The sequence below is a fragment of the Pipra filicauda genome, unplaced genomic scaffold, assembly GCF_003945595.2.
Source record: "Pipra filicauda isolate LSUMZ 115617 unplaced genomic scaffold, ASM394559v2 scaffold106_size2291244_pilon, whole genome shotgun sequence".
Lineage (NCBI taxonomy): Eukaryota > Metazoa > Chordata > Aves > Passeriformes > Pipridae > Pipra > Pipra filicauda.
Genome location: NW_024103507.1, coordinates 346,147 through 361,528, shown reverse-complemented (window position 1 = coordinate 361,528; position 15,382 = coordinate 346,147). Strand labels below are relative to the sequence as shown.

The 15,382-nt window shown below is 36.0% G+C and overlaps 1 protein-coding gene across 2 annotated transcripts in view; it reads left to right on the top strand.

Annotated features, from left to right (window-relative positions):
* Nucleotides 1-15,382, top strand: part of NT5DC1 (5'-nucleotidase domain containing 1) — a 133,726-nt gene that overhangs the window by 75,654 nt on the left and 42,690 nt on the right. For both annotated transcript variants that reach the window (XM_039380159.1, XM_027745341.2), the window contains 2 exons: nt 6,844-7,018; nt 11,994-12,091. In XM_039380159.1, the coding sequence (XP_039236093.1) occupies nt 6,844-7,018; nt 11,994-12,091 (273 nt within the window). The remainder of the gene's footprint in view (nt 1-6,843; nt 7,019-11,993; nt 12,092-15,382) is intronic.

Sequence of the window (15,382 nt, the reverse complement as noted above, 5' to 3'; positions counted from 1 at the left end):
ATTCAAGTAACTCTCATCAGATGTATAAATGAAAACGTACTCTAATATTTTATTTCTTGTCAAATTAGGTGCCAGCATTTCTATTAAATTGCAGCAGCATCCTGAACAGATCCCATTTCCCACCTACTTAGCTGTATTCAGTTGAACAAAACAATTTCCTCCTTCTGTCCCAAATTGTTTTACAGGGGTTTTAAGATGTTTACCGGGGGATGTATTTTAAGGCTATGTGAATTAACCCCATGTAGAGTTTAACAGGCGTGTAAGTATGGAAAGTTTCTTGGGGAAAGTAGGTGTTCAGTGCAAATAGTTGTAATGTATTTAGAAGAATAATCTCAAATATAGTTCTATGGCAAGCATGTATGACAAATATATGCAGTCTGAGTATAGGTGAAGATTTGCAGAATAGTTATGGTAATTTCCCACTGATTTTTAAATTTTGCAGTAAATTTCTCATAGGCCACAGGAGTAGAAAACTAGTAGAATAGGAAGTGACCCATGAAATATTTGTGGAGGTCATGTTTTGTGTGTGTGTTTTGCTGAAGTGTTTCCCTCAGTATATTAAATGTTTATATAGCCCCGCAGTCACTATTAATCCAAGTAGTCATGTTTTTCCCAGCCCACCATAGACTTTTACCTTATGGTCAGCCCCTTGAAATTAATCGAGGTGACAATAGATTTGTCATCACTGGAAAATAGTTTATTATTTTAGAAAACACAATCTGTTTCTGCCCAACCAGAGCTGGATGTTGCTAAAAATATTGAGAAGGTTAATGTTACATGAGTGGTAAACCTCTTCTTTAACTGATGCACAGGCAAAAGAGGTGAACGGAGATCAGTTAATCTTGTATTTCTGATGGTAATAACTGATTTGTTCAAAATTGAAGCGCCATGTGCAAAGCACTTTGTTTCTGATCATAAAAATCCAAACTTTTCTGAGAACATAGGAGGAAATTTTTTTTCTTTAATTTGATTTGACATACTGATACATGTTCCCTATTTATGGCTATGCGTTATTAATAGATACAATGATTTTTGTATTTTTTTTCCCTTTTGGTTTCCCATTCTGTTTCATTTATACATACAAGAGAAGCTTGAAAGATACTCTGTTTTGTAAACAGCTACTCATATATCTGGGCACATAAGATAATTCTTAGCTACAACAAGCAGAGAGGTTCATCATGATGCCAAGTTCCATCTCATCACCAGCAGCAACTCAGAGACATGTCAGTTCTGAATTTCTGCTCTTCACTGGCCAACCCACCCATACTCCTTTTCCCCCCACCTCTCTTCTCACAGAAATACTGCTTATCTCTTTTTTCAGATTTGGTACCCTAATACTAACATCATCTTTGTCTCCAAGCTTGGTATCCTCTTTTCGTGTTTGCTCCTACTTAACAAAGAGGTGCAAATAGCTGGTATTCTTGCAGCCTGAACTGGATCGGGATCCTGAACCCTTTGGTTTGTTAAGAAACTGTACAGTAAAGAATTGAGGCAATTGCAGAAAACAGAAAAGTACAGAATTTTTTACATCCGTCACATTACATTTTTGCTCCTATGACATTTGCCTCTTCCTAACCTCTTATCTTACTAGACTGTCGTCCCTTTATTCTGTTTTTAAGTGTTTATCTCCTGGAGGAAGGAGAGGGATGATTTATCTCTTCCTGCTGCTCCCTGTTCCTGATATCTGCCTCATACCAGGCCTCAAGAATGTAACCATATTTTGTCCAGTCATCCCTGCTTCATACTTCACTTGGTTTTCTTATCTTATGTTAACATTTTCTTCCCTCTGTCTCTCATTTTGCTTCTGCTGCTCCTACTAGAATACACACTAAGGTTAAATGAAAGGAAAAGAAAGACTACTTGTCTAATGTAATTTTAACCATCACCCCCTTTCTCCTCTACTTGCCTGCATTAGATTAAATTTAAATTCTTTTGCAGAACCTTCTGTGATTACGGTATTTTTCTTGTGTTTCTGTTGAATGCTCATGATACTTGTTAGATTTGTTTATTTGGACAAGAGAAAAAGACAGCAACAATGGTCAAAAAGGTGTCTCTTCACTCTAAAGACCTGAAGTACAGTAAGATGGGGGGTATAGCAATATACAGTGAATATAGTTGTCTGTATCATTGCTGATTGTAACACATTATTGCAGCTTTACTCTGTTAGTCAAATCGATAACTGTTACCGACAAGCCTGCATTCAGATAAAAATTAGAGAAGAGCTTCCTGCTGGTGTCAGAGCTGCAGAGAATCTGGCTATGGGTATTGATAGCTAAGCTATCATATTGCCTTGGAGTTTAAAAGAAAGTCACATTCTCAAATAATACTTCCATTGTAAGAGATTGTTAAAGCCACTAAATACAAGCTACTAATTGGCAGCTGAACGTTTATTTTTCTTGGCTGAATTCTAGGGACTTTTTTTCAGCCTCATACCTCTCTGCTTAGCTAAATCGTGTAAGTAGCGGATAAATTACTTTTAATTCAATCAAGTAGGTGCCCCTTAGAAGCAGTGACAATATTAAAAAATTCCCTGTGTTCCTGTGTTTTAGTTCTGGACTGAAATCTTGCCAGAAACATGCCTCTTGAACATTTGCCCATTTTATAATCCAGATAGTAGTTAAGGGATGAAAACTGCAGTGTCCTGGCAGTGCACATTTACAAACATTGAGTCCAAAGGAGTCCAGAGCCAGTAGGTGTAAACTGATCCTGCCAAGGAGAAGTGGTATAATACAGAGCACAAGAGAAATCCACAATTATTTTTTCCACAAATACAGATATTATATTAAAACATCGAACTGCATACTTCAATAAAGTAATTTTGCAACTGTAATAGAATAGGGCAGTTGGATTAAGGACTGGATTATTGTCTGTGCTGGAAGTCACGACAAGCATTGTACAGGCTCTTTTTTGAGTTTGGTCTGGGGGTTCTGCATTTCCAGCTATATATAATCCCCATCACACTTGCCATCACAACTATGTTAGGTGCAATTAAACTGCAAGGCAAGACTATGCAAAGAACATCCTGATTAAATTATAATGTCAGATGATACAAGAAAAAATAAACTCCAAACTGGACAATAAGGGAGTCTCTGATAATATACATAGAAGAAATAAATTATATTGCTTTGAAAATACAACAGGATGTCAACCTGATTAGAGGCTTTGGCAGGACTTTAATATGTAGCAGTTCTAGACAACTCATTTTAATTGCTTATATTTCTATCTTCTGCTTAAAAAGGAAATATATTTTTCTGAAAGGATACTCGATGGACTGCAAAGGCAATTATTATTTTTGAAAGTGTATTTGGAAGATGATTATAAGTGCCTGCGGAGGCTAGTTGATAATTTGCTATCCCAGGCTCTATTTCAGAGATTTCAGATAAACTCCAAGTTGTTTAGTAACAAGAATGGAAATTGAAAAAAATTGCATTTGCTCTGTGGCAACATATATATATGTAATAAATTCCAAAGCTGTGCATAAAATGCTTAGATTTTGATTTCCTGCTCCATGTCATTGGATTTTCTCATAAAATCACAGGGTGTAAATATGTTGATTGTTATGTTGATTGTCATGGTCTTCTTGTTTCAATTTTATTTATTAAATACTTTCTCATATAGTAAGTGTTCACATTGCCAAAGAGCCAGAGGTTACTCGTGTAGGCTTTGACATGCTTGAAGGTAACTGCAAACAAAAGACTTTGAGGTGAAAGTTGAGACAGTTGTTTTGTTACTGTTTTGTTTTCACTGATTTGTGGGTATGCATTAATACATGTCAATGTCCATAAAGGTGTATGTTAAGTGATATTTACAAAACAGAGAGACAAAAATGTAGAGATTTTATTTTAGGCACTATACTGATAGCAAACTGTCAGTTGTATATCTGGTGGTGACAACAATCCCTCATTTTGATACAGTGAATTTGTGGACCAACCAAACTTCTAAAGCGTGCTTATAGTTTCATTTTTAAGAGTATTTTGCCATTTGGATGGCCCATAAGCATTATCAGGGAAGTATTGCAACCTAGAGAAATTTCTTATTTCTCAAGAATGGTGTTTTTCTGAAGAATTACTGTTTTCTTTTTCAAGAGTGAAGCTGTATGCAAGTTGCATAGAAGTCATTACTATTAACTCACTTTTGCCTTTCTTCTCTTGGCTCTGTTACAATTAATCCTTTTCTAATTTCTCACTGATGCTTTGCTTCATAGAATTTTCTTCTGATTTTTATGATTTGCCTGATATAGAAAAACAAAGTGCAGCATATGGCATACTGGGAAAACAATGCTTACTTTGTCATTAGCAAATCATTCCATTTATTTTGAAGTCTTGACATGATGCTATTTCTCCATCACATGTTAAAGCTTTCACAACATTTTTTGCCAACAAGATGCCTATGGCTCTTCTGTACTCCTCAAAACTAGCAAGTTTTTCAGCTTTTATTTGGCTTTCAATCAAATCTTGCAGGTTTTGGTGGTTAAACTTATTTACAGATATGAGTATGTATTCCACCAACTGTCTTCACCAGATGCAGTAGGTATGTTAGGAATTAAGTTAAACTGTACTTTCCTGGGCCATGCTTGCCTAATTACAGTAGAGTATGCTTTAATGAGGGTTCTTCTGAGCTACCTCTGCCTAATATGGCAAACAGCCCAGAGGCAAACTTCAGATCGCAGTGTCAAGAACTGATTCATTGCTTGTCTTCAATTAACAGCTGGGCTTCAGGGCCTGGATAGAAAGCCAGAATAAGACTCTCTTTCAGCTCATGTGTTGAATCCAGAGTTGTTGGCCTTTTCCAGTGCAGATGGTATTCAAAGGCCAAATATAATAAATTTATCACATAGAAGATATTGCACGGATTTTGGACAAAGAGGACAGTGTTGATTAAATTAACTGAAAGTCTTTAAATTGTGCATCAAAGAATGGTCATGGAGGATGGAAGGCACTTAATAAGGAAAGAAAAACAGAGTGTCCAAGAGTAAAGTCCATATAAAACAGATCTTTTTGTTTGAGAGTAAAAAGAGTGTAGGTCACTGGTTATATAAATGAACCTTGCCATCTTTCTTTTAATTGTTTGAACTTGTGAGAGTTAATGCCAAACCTGCTTTGTTTGTGTCCCCCTTCTTTCTCATCTAATGTTATGTGCTTTCCAAAACACCAAAGAAGAAAAATTGTCATAGCATAGCATATAAAATATAATTACTAAGGAAAATACTGAAAAAAAATGCAGTTTCTGCTCCTAGAAACTCTATTGCTCATCCCAAACAATATTCATGCCTCAGGAAAGGAGAGAAAACACAACAGGAAACCTTCCTTTGTCAACCTGCTTTCTTTAATCAAAAAAATCATCGTTCTTGGCTAGCTCTCAAGGTAAATGTCATGGCATCCCATAATGCCGGCTGCAGGAACAGGCTCATATTCCACTAGTACATGCTGTTACACAGCCTGACCTAAATACAATGAAGAACTGGAATAGTGACATGGTTGTGAGTTGGGAGATTTTGTTTGAGACTTTCCTCAGATATAGTAGTCCACTTTTTTGGAAGAAATCTGTCAAGTCATAGTGCAGAATAATACATTTTTGCTTCTATCTAGTTGCAGGGATAACAGTCAATTTGAAACTTCTTTTGGAAGACTTTTGTTCCCTGCCATCTGTAGATGTTTGATTGTGTAATATATGAAAGAGTGTTATGTTTAGCATCTTTCAGTCTTTCTTTGATACTACTGGTTCAAACATACATGTTCTCTTTCATTAAATAGCTAAAGTTCGAGTGGTTTAAATCTTATTTTTTCAAACTACAGAACAGCATTACTCACATACCAGAAGGCTAAGTAATGTCTGGGATTTATTAAATCATTCAGCAAAGTTGACCACAGACAGTTGCATATAGAACAAGTGCTGGAAGAAAAATAATCTGTGATGATGTTCATTATACTATAACACAGACAGACTGAGAGCCAAATACTTGGTATCATTTCTGTCTCTGCAATTATTATATTTCTTTTTAAACCTTTAACTAGCTTGACAGTTTTGGTTATAGAGGGTTTGAGAGGAAACACATAGGTAAGTTTCATTTGAAATCTTGGTAAAGCAACTATGGGCTATAATAAGATAAATATTTATTGATTACTTAAATGAATAGGTAACTTTTACTGCCAAGTTAGTGTTGTTGTACACTTGTAGAAATCTTACATTCCAAGTGTATTTGCAAAATTCTATTACAGCTTTATTTGGCAAAAAGAACATTATTGAAGCTGGAATTGGAACTCAGGGGGTTTTTGCGTCTGTTCCTAGTATTCGAAATACTTATGAATCTTTGCCAGTTTTATCAGTCTTTCATAGATAAAGTGCTATTGGTGAAACATGCAAAAATTACAAAATGAATGTTATTGATCAGACAGTGCTAAACTAAAGTGTCAGAAGTAACTGAAAGGTGTTCTTGGGAATTTCAGGTCCTTACCACTGTCTAAACAGTAAACTCATTTTACAATCACAAATTGAGGATCCAAAAATTGAGCAAAGACAACAAGAAATAATTATTTCCTGCATAAAACTATAATCTGTAAATTCTGTATTATTAACTGTTATGAGCAAAAGAACATCAAACAAAGTAACTATGACAATTCCATAATAAAAGAGAAAAGTCATGCAAATTTATTTGTGCTACAGCGTATCCTCTTGGTTCGATTGGATTTTTTTGGTTAATATTGCGTTACAGCCCAGGGAAAATATTAAACTTTTCTTTACCTTTTTTAAATTTGTTGTCTGCACATAAAAGGATATTTGTTGTGTGGATTAAGTGGTTTGTGAGCAGGATTGGATAACATAATTATGTTTTAATTTTTTTAGAAGACTGTGGGACATATTTCCCAGAAGTGAAAAATCATCCAGACAAATATTTACAGAGATGTCCAGAGTCTGTAAAAAAGTGGCTGAAACAACTGAAAAATGCTGGGAAGATTCTGCTATTAATTACAAGTTCTCACAGTGATTATTGCAGGCTCCTGTGTGAACATGTTCTTGGGTAAGTGCAAGGTCCATTTCAAATTATATCTGCCAGACAGCAACTGGAGATAAGCCTGAACTATTGGGAAGCTAATTGGAGTTTCTTAAAGTATTGTGAATTATTTGGTTCCGAGATTTCTGGTGGGCCCCTCTCTGGTAAAGTGTGACAGGGTAATTGAGACAAAATCGTGCATCTCTGAGTCTGTGAGCTGTATCTGACCCACAGCACACTTATATGCTGCATCTTTTTGAGGGCATCACTATGGGATTGAATATGTCAGGCCAACACGCAGTACATCATCTGAATCCCAGTTTTATCTTAAACTTTTGCTAGACTGTCTTATTTAAGCCACTTACTTTCTGTGCTTCTCTAGCAGTAAGTGCAGCTAGTAGTACTATTTCATTTCCATGTAGCAAATTCGCAGGAAAAGCTTACAAATACTTCTTCTGTTGGTGGTTTCCAAAAGATGGCTGTGCATGAGAAATGCGCATTTACAGATCACAGCAGAAAAGATAAAACAGGCAGTTCTTTGCACTTGGCAACTAATTGAAATTGTAGTTGCTGATCACAACAGCTGTTTTTAGTGTAAGGTAAAGAACATGACTGGTCAAGTCAAATTCAGTGAAATTCAATAGAACCATCACTTACACACCTAGAAAAAATTAATCAGTGATGCAAATAGTTAGGTGGGTGACAGGGTGAGACTATTAATTTATTATTAATCTAAGAAACAAAGTATTTCAACGTGAGCCAACATTGGCTAACACAGGATATGCCAGGGATCATCAGAGTGAATATGGCAACATAGTAAGAAAACAAGTGGTGAGGTAAAAAACAGAGCTATCCTCCAAAACCAGTCCTGCCAGTATCACTTCCCTTTTGTAGTCTCTAGGCTAAATGCTAAATGAAGCATTCGCTGTGCCAGTTCTCACTGCCTCACATGAACATTATACTTACTCGTTTGAAGGGTAAATCTACGTCCTCACAAAAAGCAGTTCTCCTTATGAGTAAGATGCCTGCGAATTAACTCTTTTGTGTAGACCGGTCTAGCTGTTTTCTAAATGAAAATTCGGTGTAAAAGTAACTTCTTGGCCTCATATACTGATTTTGACTTTCTTTTCCTTGGTGAATAGTGTTTCAGCTGTTTCAGGCAGCTGTAGAAATCCTGCTGGAACACAGTAAGTAAGGTATCAGAGCCAATCAATTGCCTTTCAAAAGACAGAAAGAGATGTTCTGCTAGAAGGATATTGCATCACTCTCTCTTTCCACATAAGTGTAGGATGTTCTGTGGTATTTATTACAATCGTGTTTTCCAGTGACTCATGCAGTGTGGCTTCCAAGTGTTTTCTGGAGTACTCCACTGTCCATTAGACATTACTGAAGTGGAGTTTTTTCCTAAAAATCTAAGCTTTTATTAGTTTTGTTTGTTCCATTCCTCTTGTATCGGACAAAAAGACTCTACTTACCTGTGCTGCTTTTTGCTGTACTGGAATATAGTTTAGGTTCACACCTATTATCTCTGCCCTTAACTTTAATTTGACCAGGCTAACTGCATTTTATTCTTCACATTAGCCCTTACTAATTGCATCTACATAGTCCTTTATTAGTTTCTACCCTTGTTCTTTCAGTTAAGCAATGTGATACTGAGAAGTCCAAAACTGTATAGTAATAAATAAAAAAATCCTAATGATAAACAGAGATGCATGTAAAATTTTAGCCTCCTACTCCTAATATCCTTACCTTGTAGCTGTTTACTTTTTTGCACTTTTTTAAGTTCCTTTTTGGCTAAGAAATTATTGTCTTCATAAAATCTGTGCTGGGAAATTCATGCTTAAGTGTATCATTTACCCATTTAATAATCAAAATATCCCAGTTGTGTTCATCTGGCCAAATTGTCCTTAGCTAAAAGACATTTTGGTAGGGAGAGGAAGTGTAAGAGAAAATTTCGTTTTGAAATAAAATTAGAACTGTTTTCCAGCCAGAGCACACACGTACTGCTGGGACCAGTGCATAAGGCATGTAAACCTACAGAACCAAGTGCCAGTTCATTCACACAAGGAGCATCATGGTGTGACTTTTCAGTCTTACCTGTCATGAGAATGCTTGTCCGCTTAACTGAATGTTTAAGTGTTGGCAGGAGCACACCTAAAGACGAGTCAATCATCACATAGTCACTGAAGTCAGGAGTCATTCACTTTTCAGGAATGTTAGCCATCTAAAAGCTGAAAATTTTTTGAAGCTGGTCATTTCATTTCCCTCTGTGGTTACTGGAGAGAAAACACTGGGCATATCCTTGGCAATTCATTCTGTATGGTAGAATTATGTCTGAAACGAGTGGGATGAATTACCTTCTAAGAATGTGACTGTTTCTCCATTGGCTCTGTCTGTGGTGTCAATCACTATGTGTGAATTCAGTGTACAATTTTTAGATGGTTAAAGTTATGTGAGATACATCCTACCCTTTGTCTTAAGCTGTTTGCTGTAACCACAGGCCACTCTACCAGGTAGTAACTGGAACAGATTTGATTTATGTGTATTGTTACACAGTAATGTAACACGTCTCTCATAAAACTAGTAGCTTTGTACATGAGATTTAATATGTTTCAAAAAAGGCCACAGATAACACATCTCACACAAAACATACAAACATGTTTTTCTACAACAGAGCAATAAAAAGTTAAGAAATCTTTTGAAAACGCTGTTTGTTCTGTTTCAATTTTTTTTATACAAAGCACTTGCCACTGTTCCCACAAATCATAGAATCATAGAGTCATTTAAGTTGGAAAAGACCTATAAGATCATTGAGTTCAAGTGTTAACCAAGCAATTCTGTGCTGACAGCTAAGCCGTATCACCAAGTGGCACATCTACACATTATCTGAACACTTCCAGGGACCATGGTTCCATCACTTGCATGGGCAGCCTGTTCCAATGTCTGACCACTCTTTCTGTGAAGAAATTTTTCCTAATACCTAGTACCTCCTCTGATGTAACTTGAGGCTATTTCCTCTCATCTTCTCACTTGCTACTTGTTCTCCATTGTGCTCCTGAAGTGCTTGCTTTATTTTACAAGTTCAAGCTTAACATCCCTATGGAAGCATTATTTGCACTGTATGCCAGTTTGAAAAGTTTATCTCCATCAATACTTTTCACCTAAGAACAGAAGAGCCTTGCCTGTTTGCTCAGCTTCTGGAATTTTCCACACAGAAGCACATTTTTAAAACACAACATTGTCATATTTGATGTTGCTTCTTTCAAAAAGGTAAAGGTTTGCATATGGTCACAAGTGTAGAAAAACAGACAAAGCTAAAATTTAATTAGAGGAAGGAAATTTAAAGGACTTTTATTTTAAGAGTGGAATGTAATTTTGAGCACAAAACAAAAGCTTGAAGATAAGCTCATAGGGAGAGCATTCAGTTTTTGAGTTAAGATATCTCAGTCCCATGTAGGATTGTGGATTTTTTGGAAGTGACACAGTTATAATTTACTTCCTCTGCTGCTGATAGCATGTATGGCAGGTTGACCTTGGCTGGAAGCCGAGTGCCCACCCTGCCACTCTATCACTCCCCTTCCCAGCCAGACAGGGGAGAGAGTAAGGTGGAAAGCAACTTGTGGGCTGGGATAAGGCAATTTATTTAAAGCAAAAGTGAAGGATAACACAGTTATTCTCTACTTCCCATGAGCAGTGATGGTCGGCCACTCCCGAGCAGCAGGGCTTCAGCACGGGTAACAGTTCCTCAGCAGGCAGCCACTGGAGACAATTAATGCCCCCCTTCCTGCTCCTTGCCTTAGCTTTAATATCTGAGCTGATGTCACGTGGTCTGGAATACCCCTTTGGTTAGTTTGGGTCAGCTGGCCTACTTGTGTCCCCTCCCGGGGTCTTGCCCTCTATTGAGGAAGGAATATTACAGTGCTGATGCTGTGCTCAGCAGTAGCCAAAACACTGGTGTGTTATTAATACCCTTCTAGCTACTAATGCAAAGCACAGAACTGTGAGGGTTACTATGAGGAAATGAACTCCAGCTCAGCTAGACCCAATGCAGCATGTCAGTGCCTATGGCCATCCTCAACTTGCCGTCTGTGATTTCTTTGTTCCGTGCAAGAGTATCCATCATTTTTGTATGTTATAGGCAATGAAGTCACCTAAGCAATGAAACAATTCTAATAAAATAAAATACATCATAGAGGAGAGATGTTTACATTTTCTTACATACCATGCTGAAACATTCAATCTCATTTAAATTGATGGGATTTCCACAGTTTAAATACCAATTTGTTTATAGGGATCTAATAAGCTTTGAAAAACCTGAATTTAGTAGTGGGATTCAGCTGGCAGATTAAGACTCAAACTTGGTAGGTGTTTATTTGTAACACCTAACACATCTAACCTCCCTGTAACCAGCAGAGATTTAGTGAGAGCAGCCAGTGGAGTCTGAAGAAGGAGTTCAGCTATCAAAATGGCATTTCAGCTTTAGGGTATGTGAAACCACACTTCATTGACTTGGTTAATTAAATCTCTGTTGTCTGCCAGTGGCATCTTAGATACCCATTAGACCTGTGCATACCTACATTATGGATACCAACCATATAAGCACCTGTGTTTGAGTGACTTCAGTTGCTTCCTATCCCATCGCTTCACTTCATATATTCTTCTTTGTGAAGAAAGTCCCTCATTTGTATCTTCCTGTGTATATCTATGCATATATTGCCATCTGAAATTAAGATATGTCATCTATTACATGTTCTCCTGAGATCGAGGGACGTCTTTTTACTAATAATGAGTGATCTCAAAGATACAGCACTGTGGGTTTGACTCCCTTTTGACAACCTCGGGAAAAGGTGGGCAATAGTGACATGGAACAAGTATTGGGGAAAAAAATGTGATAGAAGCAAGTGCCTTAAAGAAGTGCTTTGATATTTTCTTAAGTCTTAAAGAGTATTTAGTAATTAGCTAATTCATTAGTTTAACTAATCAAATTTTCTTTACTTTCTAGGAACGATTTCGAAGAGTATTTTGACATTTTAATCACAAATGCTTTGAAACCTGGTTTCTTCTCCCATACACCAAACCAAAGACCTTTCCGAACTCTTGGTAAGTTCAGCCATGACCCTCTTCTCATCTGCTTACCTTTATGAAAAAAAAAGAAAAGAGAAATAAGGCAACGGAACAGCTGGCATGGAGGTGGAAAGCGAACTCTACACTCAGCATTCTGTTAAGACTGAAGAGCACTGAGAAATTAAGAATTACAGTGCTGAACATATTTAAAAAGGCAGAGCTGTGACAGTAATTAAAATTACATTGGTACTCAGATATTGCATATTTATGAAAAAAATCCTTTTCTTTATTGTGATGACAAGATCATGCACCTAAAATTAAATTTTGTTCTCAGAAAAAATATAGCAGAAATATTTAAAGATTTAAAGGAAATTCAGAGAATGGTACAAATAAAATTACAAAACTGAAGGAAAGGATTTATGATGGAAATCCAACAGTATTAAATGTGTTTTCTTTGGCTAAATAATGACAGAGTAGGTGAAAAGGAAGTACCCCTATACTCAATTTAATTAAAACAATCTGACACATTTGGTAATGTTGTCCATTAGGTAATTACGGTTGTAACATAAGAGTTTTATAAGAACAGTGTTTGTTGAACTACAAATAACAATAGTAATGTGGCTGAAGATAGTTAATTTTTCCATATTTTGGTAAATACCTGTATGATTAAGTGTTACCTGAAAATTAACCTTATATCCAAAATAGCATAAGGCAGCATATATTGAACCATATTTTATCATTTTATGACAGGAAAATCAGCATTCCAGCCCAAAAGAAATTCTCTTTGTGGAACTTTTACAGTAAAACTAAAACAAGCCACAGAAATATATACTGAAACTACATTTTAATGTTTCACATATTTATGCAGGAAAATAAGTAAGAAATATCTTAAGTGTGATTTTTAAAGAATTAGTTCAAATAGTTGCCAAGCTGACAATCTGAGAAAAAATAATCTCAGAAGGGAAATTGAAACTATTCATGTGAAAGGAGGGAGGGGAGAAAAATCATAAAGAGTGAAAAAGGGTCAGTTCTGCAACCATTTTATTTAGTTTCATACAATGCAAATTGAAAATTAAATGTAGTTCATTTTTGATTATTTTAAACAGTCTGATAAACCTGACTTCCTGAGGAAATCCTGCTGTGTCCCTCTGTCAGTAATCCAGCCAGCAGCTTTTAAACCCATTGGCTAGTTTCAATAAATTTAATAGACAGCGAGAAAGCTCCAAAATACGTTTGGGTTTTTCATGCAAATAAGGGCAGAATAGAGGAAGGAGACCAAGTTACTGTCTCCATTTTGTGTAGCATTGGCTTAATCACCATATTAGATTGTAAGGACCAGTTTTCATGAAGCTGTCTCTTTCTCATGCTTTTAAACAGGAATGGCATTCCCTGGAGTCCTCCTATTAACTTAGTGCTTTTCACTCACTTTATATCTTGGCACTGCAAAGAGGCTCACATAGCAGTTGATCACTCATTACATGAATACCTTATAAATGCGAAATAAAATGTAGTTCTGGACACCTCACTATCTAAACAGATAAGGGACACAAACATGACTAAAACAATCATCAGATAAATAATTTGTTGAAAAAACTAACCTCAGAGTGGATATTTTTTAATATAATTATATTCAATTGACAGTAACTAGTTTCTTCTGAAAGACCGACCAGAACATTCAAAGCAAAGAATTATGCACATAGGACAGGCTTTTAGAGACATGTTTTGAAGTAGTGAAGAGCTTGTTTAAGAGTATGTGAAGTTTAAACCACAAAAATAGAAGCATTTGTATGAGAAAATGCATGGAATAATGTATACAACCATATAACTTCAGAGTAGTCACTGATAGTTTCACCCAGTCACCCCAGATAGCTAGGAACACATTTAATTTCTGAAACAGGATACAGTGAAGCTTCTAATACATTGAGGGGAAGCAGTTTTCCAGTTTCCAGAATTTTTTTAAGACTTTATTTCAGAATAACTGAAAACCACTGAAAATTCAGAACCACTGAAAATTCAGAATTCCAGTTTCTAGTTTCTATCCTCCTTTTGCCAGTATTTCCAGCAGAAGAGTTTGGCCACTGTGCTTCACATCAGGGAGAGAAAATTTCCTTATTTTTACTTTGAATAAGGAAAGATCTAGAGGTGAACATCATAGTAAATATTTTCTTTAAGCACAAGCTTTTGCTAGTATAATTTAGGGGGAAAAAAGCTTCAGTAGGTGAAAGAAAGCTTGTTCCATGAAGAAATGTGTTGCAGAAAGTGAACTGAAGTAACTGCTCATCATTGCTATCCATTTCTCCAAGTCTGAGTTTCAGCCATGTTCTTCAATTCATCGGTAGTTCTGAGCTGCAGTAAATTCCTAATGATACTGTAATTCCTTCTGTTCCAAGGGAATTGTGTTATAAATGGGCTTAAGGATAAGGCACAAAATATGGAATGTGTTGTTAATTTCAAACACCCCAAGTGTTTCATTGTGTACTGGCGTTAAATGTTATTTATCTGTAACAGGAATTCTGTTGCAGATTTACTAAAGGAAAGGTTTTGAACAGTACTAAACAGACGTATAAATTCTTTTCAGTAAATGAGTTCAAAAGGCAGCTGTGTTCAGTAAACATTTGAAGGAGAACGAGAAACAGGACAAGATGACAAAGGAGGCATTGTCTGGAAATGTGATATCGGGTAACTGCTCTGCAGAAGTGTTTTTTCAGTAGACAAGTAATTTTAGAGCTAATCCATTTAGAAACCATGAAAAATTATTTTAATTGCTCAATTAAAATTGCATCACTAGTTCATTTGAATTTCAAGATGTGCATCATTTAAAGCAATCAAAATACTCTTTGAAATCCTGAAAGATTTGTATGACTGCTTTTTATTGAACTGGGACACTGAAAAGCACAATAGTTAATTATTTAATTTTTCATTATTGTCTTTCAAAGTATTATTCTGTTAAGTGGAGGAACAGTTTATGTGTATCTTTACAGATTTTAGAACAGCTGCACTTATTTTTACCTGGAAAAACCATTTTTATAATTAGGAGGAACTTATGTAGCAAAGCACATAATTTGTGAGAATAGTGCTATACATAAAAAAACCCCAGACTTTACTACCATAATACAAATATCCCATAATTTACTTGTTATTCACAAGGTTACATTTTCTTTTACACAGGAAAATCCTTCACATGGTTCTTGAAGTACTAATAATATCTTGAGCTACAGGATCTAAGGATCAAGTTGAAAATGTCTGTGTAAATCCTTTGTTGACAATGAAGGATTTTCTTTGTTTTCAACAGCTACATCCAGCTTAATTTATCATTCCATGATAAAT